General features: G+C 41.3%; 1 protein-coding gene across 2 annotated transcripts in view; it reads right to left on the bottom strand.

Moving 5' to 3' along the window:
- The window catches only part of LOC310911261 (synaptotagmin-9), a gene marked incomplete at its 5' end in the record, with an annotated part of 69,729 nt that extends 47,376 nt beyond the window's left edge, over window positions 1-22,353 (bottom strand). The window contains one exon of one of the 2 annotated variants that reach the window (XM_083885384.1): window positions 22,179-22,353. In XM_083885384.1, the coding sequence (XP_083741510.1) occupies window positions 22,179-22,326 (148 nt within the window). The remainder of the gene's footprint in view (window positions 1-22,178) is intronic. The other variant, XM_083885382.1, reaches the window with a different exon arrangement.
- Window positions 22,354-23,462: the final 1,109 nt, after the last annotated feature.

The raw sequence follows: 23,462 nt of genomic DNA, 5'->3' as shown, positions 1-23,462 counted from the left end.
TTGCAATAATAGTAAAGTGGTTTAGGGTACTAAAGGAAATGACAGAGCAGCATTTCATTTCCTATTTGTATAAAACTGTACAGTAATATTCTACCAAAGTGCTGAAAGCAACAGCTAGAGAGATCATAAAATCATAGGAATGTTTGGGTTGGGAGGAGCCCTAAAAGATCATACCATTCATGGGCAGGGACATCTTCCAAAATTTGTGAAATTAAATTAATACAGAGGACTGGGGGATGTGGACAGAGCACTAAAGAGTGTGAAGGGCTGTTGGTGCTCTTTAGGTTCATATTTATGTTCATATTAATGCCTAAAGACTAAATATACACACACAAATCTATAACGTGATGAACATGATTAAATGGCACTTTCACAGAGACAGCCAAATGGTCAATAGGAGTTGTGTTGCTCATAAAATTCGGGGCAAAATCTGTATTTTTCTTTCAAACTTCCAATCTTTTTCCTTCTAGAAGCATTCAATTTCACATACCGGTGCTCTCTCCTTCTCAATAATCTCATTAAGTCTAGTGGAAACCCTTAGCCCTTCTGATTTTAAATAACCTAACAAAAATTTTTCTATTTTTGAACCTTTCCTAATTTGTTGTGGTATTTTGGTTTCGTTTTTTATTTTAAATAAATATGTAAGAAATAAGGAGACAGTATTACTTTTCTGGATAATTTACATAGAATAGAAGTGCAAGCTTCTCTTTAAAGTCAGATTGCTTGCAGTGGAAACGAGGTCAATTATTTCATTAGCTTCCTTTTCAGAATCAACTGCTCTAAGCCTACATTATGGGAGTCTGGCACTTCACAGTGGTTCAATATTTACAATACTTGCTTTACATTTAAGGAAGAGCCAAAATTCATTTGCTTTCTCTATACTGGAAGATCATAAAAAGGTTGTCACAAGTGTTGAAACCTCACAAGGGACTCCAAAAAAGTTGCCAGCATAGATTGATATGGATAAAGAGGAAATTTATTGCTTATTACCATCACAAATCACTAACATCTTAAGCTGATTAAATAGCCTGATTTTTCTTTTAGGAAGGAGTTGCTGGCACAAAGGGAAATAAAAGCAGCCTTGAAAGCATTTATTTTTCTCAGATCAGGAGCCAGATGCACTGCAATGCTCACAATGACTTATTTTAAAAAGTATCTCAGCCACGGCAAATGTATTCTCTTGTTCTTTGTGAACTTCAGGATCCCACTTGATAAAAGGAAAATTTTTGGGCTGACCCATAAGTATTAAGGTGTGACTGGAGCCTTACTGGCAGAAATATTTACTACTAGGAAAGATACTGAATTAATAATTTACCATTAAATTGTATCTACTATGAATTCACTGTTAGAAATATATATATGGAATATATATTCTTTTCCATTCATATGCCATTACTAGAGAGCAAAAGAAATAGCTTAAGACTTTCAGACTTATGAGTGGGTAATTCTGGAAGGCGTAAAATAATAGAATCATTTGGCTTGGAAAAGATCATTTAAGATCAAGTCCAAATGTCTTGTCTGTCGACAGCACTGTCTAAGACAAAACTGCAGAACAGATATGAAAACAGAAAAAATCAAGAGAAATCCAAAGTGAAACATCTTAGCAATGTAGCAGCTAAAGAACAGAACTGAGAAACAGATTTGATAAAATTATCATTCAGATTGCTCTTCTGCTTTTTCATTCCTAGACATGGATTATTTTAAAGCTGAGATGCTCTTGGAAGCCTTCCTAATTTTGGCAAATCTGAATACAGAAAAGAACTTCAAGAACTTATTTTTGCAAAGCATTTACTAAAGAATGTATGCTTGGAGTAAGGTCTAAATATATATCTGTATTTCTGTTTTCTTGGGTTTAATTGTACATCCATGCAAGACATTTTATTAAAAGAAATCTGTAGAAAGAACAAGCAGCAACAGCTCCTATGAACTGAACAATTTCTTATGAACTGAATAATTTCATGTTGTACTTAGTTGTGAATGTAAAATTGAAACTGGACAGCTTGAGGGGTTTTTCTTCTTCTATTTCTCACTCCACAATGGGCAGGGGGCATCCAAATGTGCATCTTTCTCAGGGAACAGCAAACTGAAGGTAATGTAGCTCACTGAGGGATGAATTCAGGGCTTTACTCTCTCCAGCTGCTGATTGAAGCATTATGATTGAGATATGACAGATTAAAAAGAGGGGAAAAAAAGTCAAGATGATAATAAATCTGAGCCATGCACTTCAGCATCAGTGAAGCAACTGTGGGATTGCTGCTCTCCAACATAAATGTCAAAGTTCATGGGTGAGATGCAAAACTTGTGTCAGTGACTCAGGAAGATTAATGTATTAATATGCCCTTAAATTGCCTGAGTCAAATTGGGCACCTATACCTGGAGAAACGTGGCCCTGCCACAAAACGGCATACTCAACAAATCACTTACTGAGAAAAGGTCAGGAGTTGCTGAGAACCTGCTGGATTCATAAGGAAAACAAATCTTTAGAAGGAGACAGGTGGGGGACAAGGGGCAAAGATGAAACTTGATATAACCCTATGTGCTGTCATTTTCCACCTTTGCCAAACCCTCTTGTACCTTCCTGTTAACAACATCTGCAGCTTTGTACCCATGGAATAATAAAAAAGAAATGCCACAGAACAGTATCAGTAACTAGTTCATTAAGGCTGGAAATTCTGGCAACTCCCAAGATAAAGATATTTCAGCATTTATGAAAAAGCCTATTTTTGCCCTTCCACCTCTATGTAAAAGCAGACATTTCCCAACAAATGCAGTCCTGCAGAATGCCCTGCTGTCTTAGAAGTTAATTTATTTTTCATTCATCTTGATATAAAGGTCAAGATAGTAATGCTTCAGCATTTCAGGGTTTTAAGGCTGATAGTAACTTCACCAAACACCTTAGCCTTGCATCTGTCTGGAGGTTTCAAAAGCTGCAAGGGGCCTTGAGATGGATTTTGCACCTTAGGAAAGCAGGAGGTGTTTTTATTTTAAATATTTAAAATCACCGTAAGCCACGATCAAAAAACTTGTGAACACCAGAGACTAAGGCCAGAGAAAGGATCAGAAGTCCGTATGCTCATACAAAAAGTCATTTATAGCAATGGCTGCATATTGAACCCTATTTAAGAGTATCAACCACGTTAAAGAAGTGTGTTAATTAGATGCATGTAAAATGAACAGGCACACTTCATACTCTCCATTTTTCCAACACTGCAGATGGTTCCATCCACCCATTTACACTGGTTTGTGTGTTCAGAGGTTTCTTCTTTGCTTTCTGTTCTTCTTCCTCTCTCCATCCCTCTCCTCTGACATTCACACTCACACATGACCATCCCAAGTCTAAGATACATCAGCGTGGGTGGAAAGATAAGAGTCTGATGTATTAAATACATATAAATTGACCACTGACATAATGATGTTGCCTGTAGGGCTTTGGTGGGCTAAAAAATGACTGATGATGAGTAGGATAGATCTGTATGGCTGGAGCCACAGCTCATGGCTCTGTTTTGATGGAGCTGTGTGAGAAAGCCAAATGCAAGCTTCCCTCCTTGACCTTACAGGTGCTGAGCCACCATCCCTGGAGGTGTTTAAACCCTGTCCAGACATGGGACCTTGGCAGTCAGGGACAGGCTCAGTGGTGGAACTGGCAGTGCTGGGTTAAGGGCTGGACTCAATGATCTTAAAGGGTCTTTTCCACCCTGAAAGATTCTGCACTGTGATTCAATGAAGAAATCATCAGTCATCAATCACAGTGAGCTCTGAATTACAAAGCTAAACCATCTTAAGCACCTATGAGACCCTGATTTAAGGAGTCATTTAATTACTCTTCAGGAGTGATTAAGAGGAGTTGACACCTCTCTTGTCCAAGCCTCCAGACCACCTCTCTGATGCACAGTTACTTCATTAATGTCTATCAACTTAAAATATCTCTTGACCTCTTGGATTATGACATGAAGGTCCATTAAAAATATTTTTCTCTGATGCTTTCAAATATCATACGAATAGGAAAAGTTATGAAAATCCAGATTTTTAATTGGAAAGCTGTAATTTAAAATGTTTTAAAGAGCAATTTGCAAGCTATTTTTTTCAGTCTTTATTTAAGCTTAGTAACCTCTGCTATATATCTGAGACATAAGTGACAGCCTTCTGTCCTCGTTCAAATAACCAATAAATCTGAAATTTTTGATAGGTAATTTTCTTTTCTTTTCTTTTCTTTTCTTTTCTTTTCTTTTCTTTTCTTTTCTTTTCTTTCTTTCTTTCTTTCTTTCTATCAAGATTTACTCATGAAAGCTGCAAGAAAGCATTAAAATGTGTCTGGACACACACAGTTAAAACCACTGTGGGTAAATCTGTATCTGAAGAATGTTAATGGAATGTAAACAGCAACAGAAATGTGTTCAGAAACCCTAGTGGGTATTTGAAGAATTGTTTGTTTTTCTATTCACAACACCAAGTAGACTGTAGGACAAAACTGTTATCTCAGTGATTAAACTGTTTATCACTAAGTAGCTTTTCCCTTTATAAATGTCAAAGTTACTTAAAGGTCTTTTTAGAAACAGGAACAGAAAGCCAAGAAGACGCAGCACAGCTCTCAAGGTGAGCATCTGCAAAACAGTTTGAAAAGTTAATAAATGGAACCTGGACCTTCTCACTCCTCACTGTGAGTCCAGTAACTTCCCAGCTGTCTCTAGAGAAATGTGATGCAACTGAATAAAAGGGACTTTGACAGGGAGTCTGATGAGCATTGCTTAGCACACAAGCAAGGTACTGTCCACTGGACAGGTGGGACATCTCTTTCAAACAATCCAGTTAAAAAGGAGTTAATTAAATAACTGAGTCCCAAGAGAGCTGTCATCTCTCTGAATGCACCTGCTTTCAGGAGGCGGCAGGCACATGGCCAACACGTGAAGTACTGAGAGGATGAACAGATTTTGGAGAAGGAAAGTGATACAGGCAGCTGAAAAAACACGTCACTAACCCTACAGAGTGAAAAAACTCATGCTGAGCATCGCTTCTTAGGCTGCAAAACAGAAGAATTTCTTTTTTTTTTTTTTTTTCCAGAGTGGATTCCAGGAAGACTGAAATGCCATGAATCATAGAATGGCTTGGGTTGGAAGGGACCTTAAAAATCATCTACTTCCAAACCACCTGCCAAGGGCAGGGACACTTTCCAACAGACCAGGTTGCTCAGAGCTCCATCCAACCTGGCCTGGGACACTTCCAGGGATGAGTCACTCACAACTTCTCTGGGCCTCACCACCTTCACAGCAAAGAAATTTTCCCTAATATCTAATCTAAACCTCCTGCTCTTTCAGTGTGAAGCCATTTCCCTTTGTCCTGTCACTACAGTCTCTTGTAAAAAGTCCCCCTCCCTCTTTCTTGTGGGTCCCCTTCAGGTACTGGAAGGCCACAATTAAGTCACCCTCTTTTCTGGGCTAAACAAACGCAATTTTCTCAGCTTTTTCTTATAGGAGGAAAAGCTTTTCCTTGTAGGCTCCATCTCCCTAATCATCTTGTTGTCCTTTCTCTAGTTAATGTCCTTCCTGTACAACTATGAAGTTCTAAATCAATTATAATCAACATCTGTAATTTAAAAAAATCTGAAATAGAGGTTTTGGTCAATATAGCAATTCTGGAAGATCTAAGCAGAAACTCCTTGGAATGGAATTTATGTACAATCTTACATGATTCCTACAGTAAAGATCTGTAGTTGTCTTCCCTGCCCCAAGTGATGCACCCCATTTTCTTGTGGAATATGCAACTGTAATGGCACATGCAATTGCTGTCATAGTTAATAACCTCTCTCAAGCTGGAATTCTGCAGATTTCAATCTTGCTGTGCCTTCCTCTGAAGCAAACTCTGCAGCGTTTCTTTTCTAATCTTTTATTATCAAAAGGCCATTTTACATATTACATAAGAACCTTAATCTGATAATTAATTAAATGGAGAATAGAAAAATAATTAACAGGATTAAAAGTAAGATCTAAACTAGTTTGAATATCCTGGAAATCAGTCCATGGTATTTAAGCTTGTTTTTTAATTTGCAAGAGTTTAAAAAAATAAAAATAATTTTAAAAAAAATCCTCTTTTCATCCAGCATTCTGATAGAAGATATTTTTAATGTCTTAGATGTACAATTATTGCCACTATTTGTCATAGCCAGACTCTTGGAGATATTTTGTGCTTGCAGCAAGTAGAACATACACTCTATACTAGAAAATGTACTCTACTGGATTTGCATTTTCTTTAATTAAGTTAATTTAGCTCGATCTGTATCTTACCTCCTGAAATTATTTTCTCCAGAAAAAATTAGAACAGCTAGTTTCTTAACATGAGGAACTGAAGAGTTATGCTTTAGCAAGGACAGCAAGGAAATTTCTGATTAGGTCTTCCTCAAACAATCCACTACCACATGAAAGAGGAGGTGCTCTCATTCTAAACTTGAGGACTGGACCTGTTCCCTGGATGACAGCAGGAGACAATGCAGCTCTTCATTCCTGGGAAGGAAAATTGAAAATTTTGCAGATTCCTGTTGTTGATCTGTGAGAAGAGCTTCACTTTTTTTTTTTTTTTTTCTTTTTTTTTTTTTTTTTTTTTTTTCCTGTCCTAGACTGTTTCTTGGCAAAACTCTTTGTTTTATTGAGGTTTCTAGACAGTCCATGCTAATTCTGGAAACTTGGCTGTTTAAATAGAAAATATTGCCAGGATAAACTGGCAGAGAAATTCATGTGAGCCATTCAGTGTTGCTTCTACCTTGTGACCCAGAGAGAGGATGTGGAACACGTACACTCCCTTAAAGAATTCCTGTCCCCTTCCACATGCAGAAAGAAATGCTCTGTCTTACAGACAGCACAAGAACTTGTTAACTTCCGTCCATAACCACCCTGGTGTGCAGAGAATCCAGCTCCTCTTGCTGTGGTCCCACAAGTTGGTACTGGAGCCTGACTTGTTGTGCCTTTATGTACAAGTTGCTGTCCCTGAAGTCAGGGAGATTTCAAGTACAGGAGGGCCATGAGTTTGGAACACAAATGATGTTAAAGTCTCCATAGCTCCCTACTCTGAAAAAAAGTCCCTCAGCACAAAGGTCTCCTTATTGTGAGCTGTGTTTTTGTAAGGAATTAGCTCACCATTTTTAAGAAGCAAACAGCAAACCTGCTGCGTGCTGCGTGCTTTAGAATAAATATAGTATAGCAATTACGGTTAATTCCATATGAAATTCTCAACGAGACTGGGGATGAAACAAGGGTGACAAGCAATTTACCAGACTGCACTTCCAGTGCCAAAATCAATTACGACATTACAAATCCTGTAAACACTAATAGCAAACTATGTGTCATTGTGCATCTTTGAATGATGTCCAGCCTGGTTGTGTTTAGCTATGGGGAAGATGCAGTAACAACTCCTTTAAAAGACAAATCTACAGCAAGTATTTTTAGAGGGAGAACAAAATATCTGCATGCGCATATATTGCTATTGCTGCTGCTGCTACCACCAGCTCCAGCGTGTTCAGGCCAGCCTCTGGATGTCATTGATAGCCTAAATACAGAGTAATAATTAATTTCTAGGCAATGCTAACCAATGCAGAATGAGGCTGAATCCACAGCACCAAGCTTATTATTCAACTTGGCTCGCTATTGGATGATAGTACCGGGGGATTACAAATCCCTCTGGGGGTTATTCTGCAGTGAAATACCACCAGTTGCACAGCATCCTACTTCTCCTAAAACAGAATTTCAAATGTGCTAGCTTCACTCAAGCAATAAGCAAGAAAGAGAAGATAAACAACCTTACTGGAGAGAGAAATTATAATCACGGGTTATGGCACAGTTTTTTTTAAGATGTGTTCAATTACAATCAGTGATACAACTTTTCACATGATGCACACAAACAAATGGGACGTAGAGGAGGGATCACCAGCCTTGAAACCTTCCTCTTGCAGACTCATGGCTGCTCTTCCTCGGGCCTATTCCAAGGGGAGAACCACTGCTCTCTTCATCTTCCTCCCAGAACTAACAGGAGTGTAAAGGAGCTGTTGGTGTCAGCCCCTTGTTCCCAGAAATCAGAACACCACTGCCATGGAATGCTTGGGAGAACAGCATGGAAACACTGAGCTTTCATATCTGCTCTCCTCCTCCAAGATTTGCTCAGCTGGATTGCTCTCAAATCTAGGGGATTCCTTGGCTTTAAAGGACTTAAAAAGTTCTGTTACCTCTAAGGAAAAACAAACACAATGGATGATAAATTTATAGCCACATTTTTTTCATTTTCTGGTCTCTAAAATTAGTAATGGGAGTTCTCATTTCTCCAGAGACAGCTACATCCCACTTTTTTTGCTATCTGGAATACACTGATGGGATTTGCTAACTTTTCAGCCACTTCAGTGGAATGATTTTAGGATAATTTTTTGAGACCTTGGTACTTTTTTCTTTGTCATCCAACACAGGTGGATAATGCACTCACCAATATCTACTTCTTATCCTGGCTCCACATGGCCCCTCAAAATAAATAAAGAAAATAAGGTTGAAATAATAAAATAAAATCACTTATCTGATAGCCTGATTATATTAGGAAAAAATATACCTAAAACTGAATTACATGAACATTACTTTAAATCTTTTCTTTAGACGCAGGTGCTTGTACACATCTTTTTCTCAAGAAGCCCCTGTCATCCCATGTCCTTAAAACCAAAACAATTCCCCCCACCAGGTTGACTCAGATGATTCTAGGAAAAAAAAAAAAAAAAAAAAAAAAAAAAAAAAAAAAAAAAAAAAATTTTTTGAATGACTAAATGTGAATGTTATGAAAATAGAAAACTTTTCACTTGTAAAGTATGAGATTACATTCATTAGGGAAAAAACTGACAAAAAAGAAGAAGAAGAAGGAGAAGGAGAAGGAGAAGGAGAAGGAGAAGGAGAAGGAGAAGGAGAAGGAGAAGGAGAAGGAGGAGAGGAGGAGGAGGAGGAGGAGGAGGAGGAGGAGGAGAAGACGAAGAAGAAGAAGAAGAAGAGGTAAAGAAGGAGAAGGAGGAGAAGGAGAAGGACCAAGCACTTCCAAGAACTGCATGTTCCAGCTTCCAGACTTGTGCAAGTTGTGTTAGTGGGTTGTTGAGTAGAGTTACCCATTGTAATTTCTCTTGAGAACTTTCATGTAAGGGGTGGGTAATTAATTCTGTAAGTTTCCTAAATATGAGCATAACATATGTTGAGGTATACTGAAATGAATAAACAAACAGATATCCTTAAAAACAAGCAAATAGAGCCAGTAAAAATACTCTCTTTAATCCCAAATGTGAGGGGCACACAAACTGGAAATGGGGCACATCAGAACCGGGTCCCTCTCCAAGAAAAATAATTTTTATTCTGCATTTCTGCTGTAATAATGTGAACAGGATCACCATGACCGTATTTCTTTCAGTTTCAGTCTCAAATGGTGTCACACCAAGATGTGCATTTGCAAGGCCATGAAAGCAAATGCTCAGAACTCTGAAATGATGCTGAAAATGGGGCAGTAAATGGGAAAACGCTGGGATATGCAAAAGATTACCCGAAGTTACCCTGTTAGAGCTGTTGCTGTGTCAGACATGGGCTGGAGTGAGTGGCATGATTTGAGTCTAAGAATGTAAATCCAAGCTTGCAAAAACGTATCATGAATAAATGCCATAGCTAAACATATGAAACCCAGCACAGAAATGGACATTTTGAAATCCTCCTCATGCTTTTATTTAGTCCCACTTGAATGTGTATTCCACAAAATCACTGCCTCTCAATGATGGCTTCCTTGCTGGTAACAGAGGCACATTTCTATTTGCTAACCCACACAGCAGGAAAATGTATTCTGTTTATTATTTATAAGAGTAAAGTGCTGAGAGGCCCCAACAAAGCCCAGGCTCTTATTTTGTGTTTGCTATGAAAATAGATTGAGCCATCTTCAGCCAGGCTACTTTCCACCTAAATCCTTGGGCCCACTGTTTTCTCTTGGCTGCTTTTTAGGCCATTTTCTGCTCAATGCTTTACCAACATCACACTTGAGACATGCCCTGCTTTCTCTGCTGATTACAGGCAGGGCATTAGATGGAATTTTTGCTGCATATCAGTACTGAAAAAGCAGCTGAAAGGGTGGGGTAAAAACAGCACTGACAGATTCCTACAAGATCACCTCTCAAGTGTCTGGCACAATTAGAAAACAGTCTTAGTTTTCACAGTCCCCAAGCAGTAATCTATTGCAGCCAACTAAAACATGACTCCTGTCTCTAAAAACCACTCCTCAGTCAAAACATTTGTATTAACACTTTGTTGAGAATTATTTGATTAGCAGGATTTAGAGGCAAGTACCTCCTGTGCTGTTCTGTGTGTTCACAGTCCTCCTCAGCTGGGGTGAAGTCCTTCCATTACCTTGAACCAAGTACGTCAGCATCACTCCTTTCATTCAGCTGCTGAGTCAGGAAATACTCTGTCAAAGCTTTTTTTTTTTTTTTTTTTTTTTTTTTTTTTTTTTCCAAAGGCTCACAGCTAAAAAGAATAAGCAACATTTGTGTTTTTAAAAACAACAGTATTGGTATTTATCTCACGATGACATAGGGATTTAGAGTCTCTTTGCTGTCATTGACTGGGAACAGTACTTCTTGAAACGCTGCAAAAGGGGTGCTGTCCTGCTCATCAAGGCTGGTTATGCAACACTTCTGTATCTAACATTCATTCTATTCCTGTCCTAATAAAAACTATTTTTATTTGTTAGCATCATCTGCAAATTTAATAACCCCAGCACGTGCCATACTGTGTACAAGGATTCCAATGAATTCACGTGAATACCCACTGTGAGGTGATGCTTCTTTCAACGTCACTGATTCTATGATTGCCATTATTAGTTGCCAGCCATGTTTCATGGGACTGCCACAAAAAAGAAAGAATTGCTATTCTTTTACAGCTTGGGAAGTTTTATACTGCTGGAGTCCAAGGACTTACATATTTCCCAGATACAGCTGGCTGTTCTTGCTGTCATGCAATCCACCACGCTCCTTTACTGATTGCTTTATCACATCCAGTTTGCTCACATATCTTTGAGATACCATTTTAAGACACTAATTTTTCAGCTTTCTGATCTGCTTTGCTTGGTGAGAAAATAAAAAGCGATTTTCACTGGCCTTGATGCAGCAGTGAAGACTTAAGAAAGGAAAAAAGAGGATGGAGGGTTTCTTTGTCTCTCCATGTCCTGTGCAGCATATGTCATAGCAGATACTGTCAACAGGGTTGGGGAGAAGAAGCAGACAATGGGAGAAAGAAAAGCAAGGGGAAAAGAGCTGTTAAATTCACCCTTGGCAAAAACATCTCACAAAGGCAGCAAGACCGTCCTGAGAGGAAATCCAATGTGGGAGAAAATTAGAGATGCTCCTCAAGAGAACAGGACCTGGTGAAATAAAAGGCAGTACTGATTTGGGGTTTTGAATTCCCTAATTCCCCTCCTCCCTGGCTCTCATGATTCTGAATGAAACATTAATACTGCTTCAGATGCTTCTTCCCTCCAAGGCCAATCAGCTGCTCGGCAGGGCATGAAGCGCTTGTTCATTTGAACAGCTAACGAGGGAGTGGAAGGACAGAGCTAATTCTGAGGCTTTTCCAGCACTGCTGAAGCTCACATTTGTCTTGACACACAGGGAATGACCTGAAGGGCCTCCCTCCACTTTGGAGGAAGAGGAGTCGTGTGTTAATTCCGCGTAAACAACCCCGAGTTGTCAGGAGGGATAATTTTTCACTACACGGCCATAAACATCCAGTTTTGAGACTGGAGAAGACACCTCGTCCTGCTTTGTGCCATGGCAACAACTACCTCTGGAAATCTTCCACATAGAGAGGGGTACAGAAAAAGGGAGGCAAAACTGCCAAACAACCAAAAAATGTTAAATCCCAAGCCTTCCATTTTAACAAAATTACTGCTTCACCCTTCAGCGCACAGAGCCTTTAGGATAAGAAGTGAATCCCCAGACTGAATTTTAGATGTTCCCCAAGGTGAAAAACTGCTTCCCCCAAATCTGGGAAGGAAAGAAAAGTTGTAGTGGCTGAAGATGCTGCTGGTCCTGTTGCTATTAAGGTCTGTTCTGATTTCCAGCTCCCAACAAAATGAGAAAAGAAGGAAAAAAAAAATCCATCAAAGGAAGAAAGAGAAGTTTTTGTTCACTGTGCTGGGTCTGACTTGTAACACTACAGAAGGACTGATAGAGTAATCACTATCAAATCTCTCTGGCAAACCTATACCTGTGCACTGCTATTTTGGGAACTGCTTTTAGCTATTTTATCATCACTGGCTCCTAGCAGCAGCAGGAAAGAAATCATCTTGACTAGTCAATTCGCTCTTTATGACACAATGACAATAGAACAAGAGACAGGTACAGAACGAATAAGGTAGGCAGGAACAAGACATTAACTTGAGAACGAGAGCAGATATAAAAATGTTACACCTTCTGCAGCTAAAGAGAAGCTGGCAGGAACAGTGATGCTGCTGCATAGGGAAGAGTCAAGGTGACAGCTTTTCCATATTAGAGGAACCCAAGCTTTCTCCTTCATGATTAGCCACAGCCTGAATGTCAGCATCAAATCCTGATTTCTCAGGCTGGCTTAGAAAGCTACTGAACCCACAAAAACACCACCAGTCAATGAACAAACCAGTGACAGGACCCCCAAGACAGACAAAGAATTTGGACAGATCTGCTTTATCTATTTTCTTTTTCTACAGCAAACTCCACAAAGAAGCTCAAAAGGCCTCAAAATCAAGACAAAAAAGGGCAAGTTTTAGTATAATGTAAAACAGAAATAGAAATTCTTTCAACAGAGGCATAACACAGTATATCCACATCCTTTCCTGCTCACTGTGTCCTCACAGGCAGGTCTTCAGAACCCCAGGCTTCAGCTCCAGCTCTGCTAACTCTAATTTCCAGGTGACAGCAAGTCTGCTTGTGCTCCTTGGTCCCTTAGGAATATGAGTTTTATCTCTCTCTTCAGAGGCCTGGCTGCCTGTTCTGCTCCTCAGGTCCATCTCCTGAGCAGAACAAGTGACAGGCACCATGCTCGTGCCTACTGCACCTCCAGGTTTCACCACTCTTTCTTTGTGAAACACCCAAGAACTTACAACAAGCAAAACTGGGTCAGCCCTTCACCTTCTGCTTGCCTGCTAAGCCTAATTTCTCATCTCTGCTTTTTTTTAACTCGTTAGTCATCTTTAATATTTGTCGACTTAAAATGAAAACAAAAAAAGGAAGAAAAGTTTACATTAGACTTTTGTTATCATGGATGCCTTAGTGGCACCTGGAGAAATAGGAATCTTTCTTGATGGCAAGATCTATTGCAGGAGAGAGCACAATCACAGAAGTAAACAAAATCTGAGCAACTGGTTTAGATTTGTGTCTTATATTACCCCGGGTAAATTGGCATAGCTTAAAAAAAAATAGAATTGTACTGCTAAGAAAATTTTCTCTTTGGAGCTTTACATATTTTTGAAGCAATACCAGATCTGTTTTCTCCTGTATTTAGTTGCTAATGGACCTAAAACCTCTTTACAGCAGGTAATGTCACTGCTACACGTATCCTATATCAGCCCTACTACAGGGAATAGGACAGCACTAAGCAAGAACAACTCAATACCTGCTGCATTTCCCTGCAGCCAGGCTCAGGAAACTCTTTTCCTTTATGCTGTGCAGAGAGAACTTAGCATAATGAACACTTCAGATCAGCATATTTAGGGTAGGCTTCCCAAAAAGAGATGGAATAACTAGGCATTAATCTTATCCACTTCACTTCTCTTGGGGGAAAAAAATAAACTCCTCTTTTAAATGGGTGAAACAGCTGCTACAAATGGAAACAGAAGATCGTAAGACTGTTGGTCTCATTGATCATTTTCTAATTTGCATTGTATATTCCTTTCTATATTAGTAGGATAATTTGTATGGAATTACAAGTTGTAATTATTTATAAAATTGGATAGATGTGAGAAACAGCTTTTGGAGTGTCTTAATATGTACTGGTGAAACCATGGACTCCACAGCCATGAACCTCTTGCAAAGGACAAAAGAAGCAGGTTTTAAAAAGGAACTCTAAAGGAATTTTACATAGCTGCAGATAGATGCCCAGTGAGACAACAAGTGTGTAAGATGGGTCAAACTTTGTGTACTGACTGATTACACAGCTACTGAAACTCTTACTGCATTCTGAAGTTTCACTAAATGTGAGAAGAAAACAAACTATATTGCTGGAGGCAGAGAACTAAAACAGAGATGAATTAAAGAGATTAAAAATGGGGCAGTAAATAAAAATGAGATGCTGCTTGAGACCTGGAGTGGGAACACCCTGATGGGCAAACACATGGAGCACTGGTGTATATACAAATATAATTTAGAAAAGGGATGGAGAAACCAGGCACAAAGTAAGCTGGATGGGAATAAAGAAGACTGCTTTACCAGCAGAAATTATCAAAGATAAATAGTTAGTGCTTTGTATACACACAGGAAAGGTCCATCACACAGGGAAAGGAACTATTTAGAGAGTTTCGCAGGCTGTAAGATAGAATTAGGATATTCTAAAGAAGCTCCCTGATGAACATGCAATGAACTGAAGAAATGTATATCCAAGGCAAGACAGCAAGACTTTTTGTGTGCATGTGAAAATCAACAAGAAGAAAAGTGAGAAAGTATCCTGGCAGGAATTATCCTATTTCAAAAGCTCATTCTTCTTCTAAGAAGAAGAAATTTGGAAGGTTTTTGAAAAAGCCCTTTGAAAGTTTTATCTCCAAAATCATTAGTGCCTGATACTTTTTTTTTTTTTTTTTTTTTTTTTTTTTTTTTTTTTTTTCTCAGCATGGTAGATTTACAGCAATAATCTGAAAGCTTTTTCTGACAGATTATAGACTCCCCAACATTTATCTTTGGTAGACACACATCAACTGTAATTTGGCTTAAAACATACACACACACACACACATGCCAGTTTTGACTGCATCTACTGCATTTCTGAATTCCAGCTAACCTTGGGAGACACACAGGATCAAATCCTGCGGTGTATCTGCCTGCCAAAGGAAGCCAAACTGATCTCACTTGGCTAATGAATGCCTAAATCCAAAAAATGAGAGGCAGCTGAATGTCTTGAGCAGCTTAATCCACACAATACCCAGCGTGACCACAATAGCAAATGTAAGAAACGTGCACACCACCACCTGTTATACATAACGTTTTCTTGCTGTACTCTCCAAATAAATGGATCAAGTACGCTCTACTTAGCAGTACCACAAAGCATGCAGAAAAGATTGATCTCGTAAAATGATTAACTTCAGGAGCTGCAGTTGCAAGTGATAGCATCTGTAATTAATTATTCTGAATTCCTATCCATTGGACTAAAATTTTGTTAGCAATATGAAAGGGCCATAAAGCTTTAGGTCAAAATAATCTCTCTTTATCTCTTTGGTCTAAATAAAGCCACAGAAGAGCTTAAATGAATGACAAAATATAGCAAAAGATGTACAGTGCAATGTTCTTAAGTACAGCTTTGCACTACATCAACAATGATCATTATTTCCAGTGCAGGGAAGAGCTAAACCCTAGAAATGTGGCTTTAAACAAAAATACATAAATTGCAGTTTGTGCTCAGCCTCTACATATTGCACATCAAAGCCGGTACAGGGCTGCACAGCCTCGAGACTGAGTTTAAGCAGATCTCCTGTTATGACAGCAATAATTTTGGACTTACATTTCTAGGTCTCTGAATTGTCAGTGTAATTAAACTCACACAAATTAGTTTGGAAGGGAATTTTCCAGAAAGCTATCTGGGGGAACGTGTGGCTGGTCGTTTGTAGTTGGGTCACTAAATGTGTGGATCACACAAATACCCAACAATTCAGCATTCCACCGTAATAAAACTCTAAATATGTCATTATTGTAATGCAAGTTCATGGGTTTTTTATAACCCATTTAACAACCCATAAATCGGTTATATTTTATAAATTAATAACCCATATATCTGTTAGAGTAACACCTCTGCTTAAGCAATCAGAGCCTTTTGTGACAAATGTAAACTGGCCTGCACAAAGATTATGGGCAATTCTAAGGATAGCATAATTACAAAATTCTTTCCCCTCTATCTACAAGGAATGCACAAAATAATAATTGAAACAGGAGCTATGACAAATGCAGCCATCAAGATTTAGTGGCAAAACCAGTGTGCATGTACAAGGGTTACATTAACCTATTGCTGTACATCAGCAAAACTGGCTCTTAGGACAGGAATTCAGGTGTTAGACAGACTGTATGCTATCCAGGCATCCTAATTTTCCAAGGTTATTACAAACATTGCTGTTCTCAGTGACAGATATTTCTGTTACTCGCAGTTGAAAATAACCTGCTTTCCTTAATGTTCACTGCACACTTGGAAGAGACTTGCATAAACTGTGTGACTGCATAAAGATAACTGATTTCTGATTCAGTTAGCACGTTATTGTAACTTGCAGTATTGCTTCACAAATGGGCTTGTAATGACTTCAGGAAATAAGTATTTTTTCTGTATATGTATTTGAGTAAACACATTTTTGTAAACACGATTTGTATATCATATTTGAATAAACACATTTTTTTCTGTGGAGTACAAAGGGGTGTAGTTAACATCAGGCTGTTTTAACACAGTGTTACACATTGTTATACTTTCAGGGTATAAGGGCAGACTGTAACCAGCAAACATTTGGTAAAATCCCCATATAAGTGAAGACTAAAACCAAAACCAAAATGGAAGCCCCAGAGAACTCCTGCTTTCCACACCTGTACTGAATGTGGATGCAGAGGCCAAGGGCTGGAAGCCACCTTCCTCTTGCCTTTTTCTCACAGGCTGAAATATTTCTGCTCCCTACAGTGCCCAGGAGCAGCCAGGGGACAGCAGTGGAGTGAGGTTTCGTCACAGGGACTGAGGAAAACCTCCTCAAGGTTTGGCTTCTCAGGTTAAAGTGCTGCTCCACTGCAGCTGCTTTGCAGGTCTGGAAAATATCAAGTGATCTCAGCAGAGCAGGGCTCTTTCATATCTGAAGAGTATTTAACATGACTGTGTTCCAGCCTGATCAAAGCTCAGTTTTATCATGAGGAAAATCTTTGTAGTCTTCCTTTTCTCTGGTTCTGAAGAGTAAATCATAACACCTATAACTTGTTTACCTGCAAAAAGAACAAAAAGGCATTCCAGGGAAATGTGATATGCGGTGATAATAAATTAAAATCTTTACTTTTACTTAAATTGACTTACATTAATTATAGCTTCAAGCCATTATTAAGTCCACAGGTGGTCCCTTTACATTGAGCATGATTCGCTCTTTTCTACAATTTGTTTTGAAATTCAGCTCTCTGTTTAAAATAGATTTCCAAGGAAAAAACAATATTAAACTCCTCCAGTATGACAGGAAAGTCTCTGAGAGCCTCTTTGTTCAGAGAGAACTCAACTAGCAGAGCATTTTACAATTCAAGCAACGGGAAATAATTGTTTTTCAAACTTATACCTGATTTTTCAAAAGAGAAAATGAATACCTATTTTTAGTCTAAGAAACATAGCATCTCTGTATTTTTTTTCAACTCTTGAAAGAGCCACTTTGGTTCCCAAAACTCAGAGGAACTTGGGCCTCACACGTGTTCCTTCCTTTGACCTCAAGAGAGGAAATATGATTCACACTTGTCCTCTATCCTACAAAGTCTTGCTCTAGCAGGACATATTAAATACAATCAGGAAAAGCAACAGCTCACAGTGAGGAACATAAAAAAGAAAAAAAAAACATACTGGAAGTTATTTCACCCACTCAAGTGTTTTTCATGTCTTTAAAACTTGTAAATGCTTTTTGCATTTATCTAGATAAATCTAGATGTACTTTAGTGTCTTGATGAAACTCTGCAACTTGATATGCTCCTGGAAGATTAGGGGGGTGAGGCAGGAATAAATCAGGAAGTAAATTAAGGTACAAAAATTCTGAGATACCTTTTAAAGGAATCAAACTACTTTCTGAAGACAGGTTTTGGTTTTTAACTCAGTTCTGAATTAAAGGGAAACTTTCTGAGGTATGATATGGGAACAATTCCCTCCATAGAAAACCTTGGCTCTCACATTCCACCAGAGGGCTGGGAGGCCACATTTATGCCTCTCTGGCATAAAAAAAAAGACATTAAAAAGTAAAGTACTGATTCATAAAATGCTTAAATGCTTAAAACCATAACTGCAGTTCCTCATGCATGCTGTCTTCAATATCCATCCCATTTCCACTCCCAGATTTTTTAATTTCTTGGCTGTCAACTATCTTTACCTCCATCAAGTACTAAAATCTGGCCTTCTGTCACTGTGAAATATTTATCTCATACTTATGACCTGTAAAATATGTTATGCCTACTGGCCATCACTATACCTACAATGCTCATCATGTGCTCTGTTTTACCATCTATTAGTCAATTTTAAAAACCTAATTAAGAATACTATAAGACTTTGATGGCTCATCCTCAAGATGTGCATTCCAAAGCAAAGAAAAGAAAACCTTTATTGTTATTTTTATTCATTTTTCCACTACAAAATTAATGAAAATTTGCTGTGATTAATGGCCTGGACTTTTGTTGGAACCCTTATCTTCATAAGCAGGCTTTTTGTCTTAATTCTTCTTTTAATGGTCAGTCTCTATCAAGATTTTATGCTTTCATGATTTTGTTGTTGTTGTTGTTTTGATTTACTGGATTTTTCTTTTTTTTTACACATTGAAGGAATTCTTCTGCTCATTCCTCCTCTACAATATTTGCTTTATTACATGTCATGTGGTGACATTCCATGATCTTGAGGGATTGTTTCCAAATGCTCATATGACAAACATTGTTTTTACCTGAATATATCTGAGAGGTCCATCTCACTCTCCTTTTATGAATGTATTACATCCTTGATGTGTTCAGACTTGGCAATTTACCTTCATAAAGCCCTTCTGTGATACAGAAATATTATTGACATTTTATAATGGAACAGAAAACGAGCCAGCTTATTAAGGTATCTAAATGCTTAAGGGATTTTCAAGGTTGCTCTGACATATAACTCTTATTGAACTAATTGAAGATTTTTCACTAAATGCCTGATTTACATTTTTAGTTTTGCTGAAAAGCTTTAAAATGTGACTCACTGGTATCACCCATGAAATCCAGTGGACCAGCCTGTTAAACCCAGACCCCATTAGCCCTGGCACTCGTGCTCGAGGCATATGCAGCACTCCCCACAGCAGGGGAAAACTGCTGAAAATGTACTGAAAAACTGAAAAAATTAACGATGTGGCACGCACCACAAGCATCCAGTCCCCTCCTGGCCTGAGTCATACAGACAGCAGGGAGCCACGCAGCCAAGTGCATCAGATGTCATCCAAGAGAGGAGTGGGTCTCCAGGGATCTGGCTGCTCCGGGCTGGGACTGAGGGGCGCCGGGAGGCTGAGCCTGGACACAAACTGGCACCAGGCTCAGCAGCCCCTCAGCTCCCTCTCCCTCCCTCAGTTAGGGTTTTCTATCAAGTCCTGACAGGGGTCAGAGCCAACATCCATGAATGGTTTCAGCCAAAGTTGCTGCAGAACTGTCTGTACCCACCACGTCACTGGGTTTAGGCAAGTGGCCCCTTTATTCCAGAAACACTTTTCAAAGCATGTCCCCACATGTTAATTCCTGTACAATACCTACTCATGGACCTCATCAGATACTTAAACCACGCACTTCTCCCCACTCTGATGCTCTAGATCTTTTTAGATCGCTGTTCTGGGTGGCCTAAGAGCCAGTTACTCAGTCTGACTAAAGCATCTTCACACCTCCGGGGACAGGAAGCTGGAACAAGGACAGCTTCATCTTTTGCCCAGCTCTGATAAGGAGACGCTGTCCTTCAGCACCACTCTTCTTCACATCCCTCTTTTCCAGGCCTCTAGTGGCTGGAAAGGGAAAGGATCAGCAGCTGTCAGGGCTTTTTAAGGCCGTTTCGCCCTTGTTAAGTCAATGAAACTCACTACACGAAGCGAGCTGGGTTTGGTCAACACATTCATTCCCTGCCCTTTCACTGTGAGTCATGTTGCTTCATTTTGGAAGTCATGTGCACTTGTCTTCTTACAGCCCACAGCATCACAGTTAAGGACCAGCTAAACAAACCACATGCACAGCCACACCAGGATAATAAACATATTTTAACCAAAGAAATGCGAGATGAGGTGAATTAAAAAAATTCCTGACACAACTACCTCACGGAAGTGTTTTCCAAGTCAGGGTTTATGGGTAACACGTTGCCCTCTAAGATTGGCTGCAGCTGCAAAAAATAAAAACTGTTCAGCTGGAGGCCAATGGGAAGGTGCTGCCTGCAGCATAATTGCTCACTGTTGTTGCACATTGGCTGGCAAAGGTGAGGGACTGCTGCTCTGTGTAATCGAGCAGGATCCCAACAACACCAGGAGGCTGTTGTATAATAACAGTCGAGCAAAACAGGTAGAAATAAACACACGTACTTTATTTATTTATTATTGGGGTTTTTTCATCTTTAGGTAGAGGGGATAAATTTTTACTGAGCGAGCTATGTTTTAAAATCACTCCTAAACACATGCCAGGCACTCTTTTTGCCCGAGGCTCATAGGAAAAAAAAAAAAAAAAAAGCAGGTAGCTTCTGCAAGAAATCTGAAAAGCTGTTATCCAAGTGGTGGAGGTTAAAGTCTCCACATGCATTTCAAGTAGTTTCGTATCCAAAGTGAGCACTGATTTAACCAGTCGGAATCATGACCGGATATACAAATACGTGACTGATCCTTTAGGAAATGAAAATTACAGAAAATCACAGGTGTCTGTCATAAAAATTACTGCTTATATGAACAAAGTAATTAAATCTGCCTATATGAAGCAAACAATTAAATTTGCCTACTTTTAAAGAATCCCCATCAAACATTGCATGAATCACTTCAATTTGAATATTTTAAGTCCTGAAAAGCCAGAATAGCTGCAAATAGCATTGGATACGAGCACACTGAATGATGGAAAATTCCTTATTTATTTATGGTAACAGCACATCCTTTTCCTCCGTTGAGTACTTTTTTACTTAGTTTCACTTGTTTTCTCCAGGCCTTCAGCACATCCAAAGATCTGTCAGGAAGTTGCACTCTGAGTGTTACCTCAGGCTGACAAATTACAGAAAAGTATTTAAGAATAGAGTGTCATTAGGCTGCCCTGTGATGAATGGAATGATTTATTTCAGAGGATAATGAAGCAATGAACGCTGTGCTGCGATGACTGGCTGATCTAACAGCAAGGCTTCCCACTACTGCAAAAACGTTCATCAACTTCTGTCTTAACTCACTGAATTTCTCCTCATACTGAGCAAACTCAACCTGATGATGTAAAAAAAGATATATATACATATATATATTAAGCTCCTGCTCTAAACTGCAATGTGGCGTCCAGAGACAGATCCTCAATCCTTTCACGTTTCTGTGCAGCTGGAGCTCAGCTTCCTTATGGGAAAGCTTCCTTAAGTTAAAGTTTTTAAGTAAGAGTGTTATGCCACGATGTGGAAACCATAATCCTGACAAACACACAGCAAACCAACCCTGTGTACACCCTGCCAGACCTACAGCCCCCACACCTGCCACAGAAACGCGAAGAATAGTCTTTTTAGCTTGTGACAAACAGAACCGGGGAGTCGGGTTAAACCGCGTTCCACTCAAACGGAGCTACGAGGCTCCCGGGCGCTTCCCCCCGAGCTCGGGGAGGGCCGGGGGAGCAGCGAGGCAGCCGCGGGCACTGCAGCAGAGTGGCTCCGGGCAGGGCGGCTCCGACCCGCTCCGGGCGGGCGGCGGCGCCCGCGCAAAGTTACGCGCCCGCCCCCGGCGCTGCCGCACCCGCCGCGGGCTTGGGGAGCGCTGCGGGCTCGGGCTCCGCATCTCCCCCGGCGCCGGCCACTAAAACCGAGCCTGGCGGCACCGAGCCCGGAGCGGTGTCCTCCCCGGGCCGGGCCGGGCCGGGCACAGCCCCGGAGCATCCCCCCGCCGCTTCCTCCCCGGCGCGGCCGCCCGCTGCCCGGCAGGCCTCTCTCCCCCCGCGGCTCCCGGCTGCCCGAGGATGCTCGGAGCAGCTCGCCCTCCTCCCGCAGCCGGGGCCGGAGGGAGGCCGCCGCTGCCCGCGCCCCCGAGGGCGGCGGCCGTACCTGAGTCGCTGAGGCGGGGCCGGGCTCTGTCCCGCAGGTAGTAGATGAAATCCCGGCAGTTCTCGTTCTCCACCGCCCCGACGGAGCACAGCTCGGCCAGCAGCTGCAGCGCTTTCTGGCAGATCTCGTCCTCCCTGTCGCCGGGCATCGCCCCGCAGCATCCTCGGGAGCGGAGCGGAGCCGAGCCCTGCGGTCAGGCGCCGCGCCGCTGCCCGCCGCCCGCCTGCGGCCGCCGCGCCGCCGCCCGCATCCTCCTCAGCCCGCGGCGCCCGCCCCGCCGGGCCGGGCCGGGCCGGGCTGGGCCGGGCCGGGCCGGGCCGGGCCGGGCCCCGCCGCTCCCCCTGGTGCCGCGGCCGGGGGCGCACGGGGGGTCCCACCAGTTGAACGCGAGGGCGGGGAGCGCGGCCGCCCAGGCGCGCTGGCGCAGCGCTGCCGGCGGGGGAGCGGGCGGGGGCCGCCGCGCCCCTCTCCGCCCCGGGGGCAGGACTGCCCCGCGCCCCGGGCCGCACACGCTCCCGAACTTCGGGGCTGAGGGGCAGCGGACCGTCCCCCGCAGGCCCGGCCCCGTCCTGGGTCGTCCGCCCTTGTTTGTGCCTCGGTGCCCGCTCCTGTGGGCAGCTCGGCTGTGAGAGCGCCGGTGCCTCGCTCTCCGGAACGCAGCCGGGAGGGGACGATGTTAGAGATGTCCTCCGGGCGGAACGGCGGTCTTCATTCGGCGGATCGGTGTGGACGGGTTAAAAAAGAGTTAAAGCGCGGCTGGGAAAGCTCAGCCACCTGAGAGCCGGGCGTAGCTGGAGGGGAGGGCAGGAGAGCCTTTCCCGGAGGAGGAGGAGGAGGCTGAGGAGATGTCTGCCATTAGGCATGTTTATCCTGACGAGTAGGAGATTCGTAAGGTGCTGCTGCTTCGCTTTCTGGGTTTGTAGGCTGGGAGGCTAGTGGGTGTCATGAGGGGAAAAGCTGAGAACTGGCTGCTCCATTTAACTTCATTTCTCTCTGTTTCTTTCTTTCTTTCTTTCTTTCTTTCTTTCTTTCTTTCTTTCTTTCTTTCTTTCTTTCTCTCTTTCTCTCTTTCTCTCTTTCTCTCTTTCTCTCTTTCTCTCTTTCTCTCTTTCTTTCTCTCTCTCTCTCTCTCGATGTTCAGCCTCCTGTTTAAAGACGGCTGATAACGGTTCTAGAAGTAGCATCATCCTCTAGTAGAAGATTTTTTTCTTCTTAAAGAAAAAAGTGTACCGTCGAAATGAGGTGCATCTTGGGAAAGGAGAGGGGTATTAATAAGAAAAGTTG

Source organism: Zosterops lateralis (genome assembly GCF_965231275.1).
Source record: "Zosterops lateralis genome assembly, contig: SUPER_6_unloc_1, whole genome shotgun sequence".
Lineage (NCBI taxonomy): Eukaryota > Metazoa > Chordata > Aves > Passeriformes > Zosteropidae > Zosterops > Zosterops lateralis.
The sequence above is the reverse complement of the archived record's forward strand: the minus strand, read 5'-3'. Positions and strand labels throughout refer to the sequence as shown.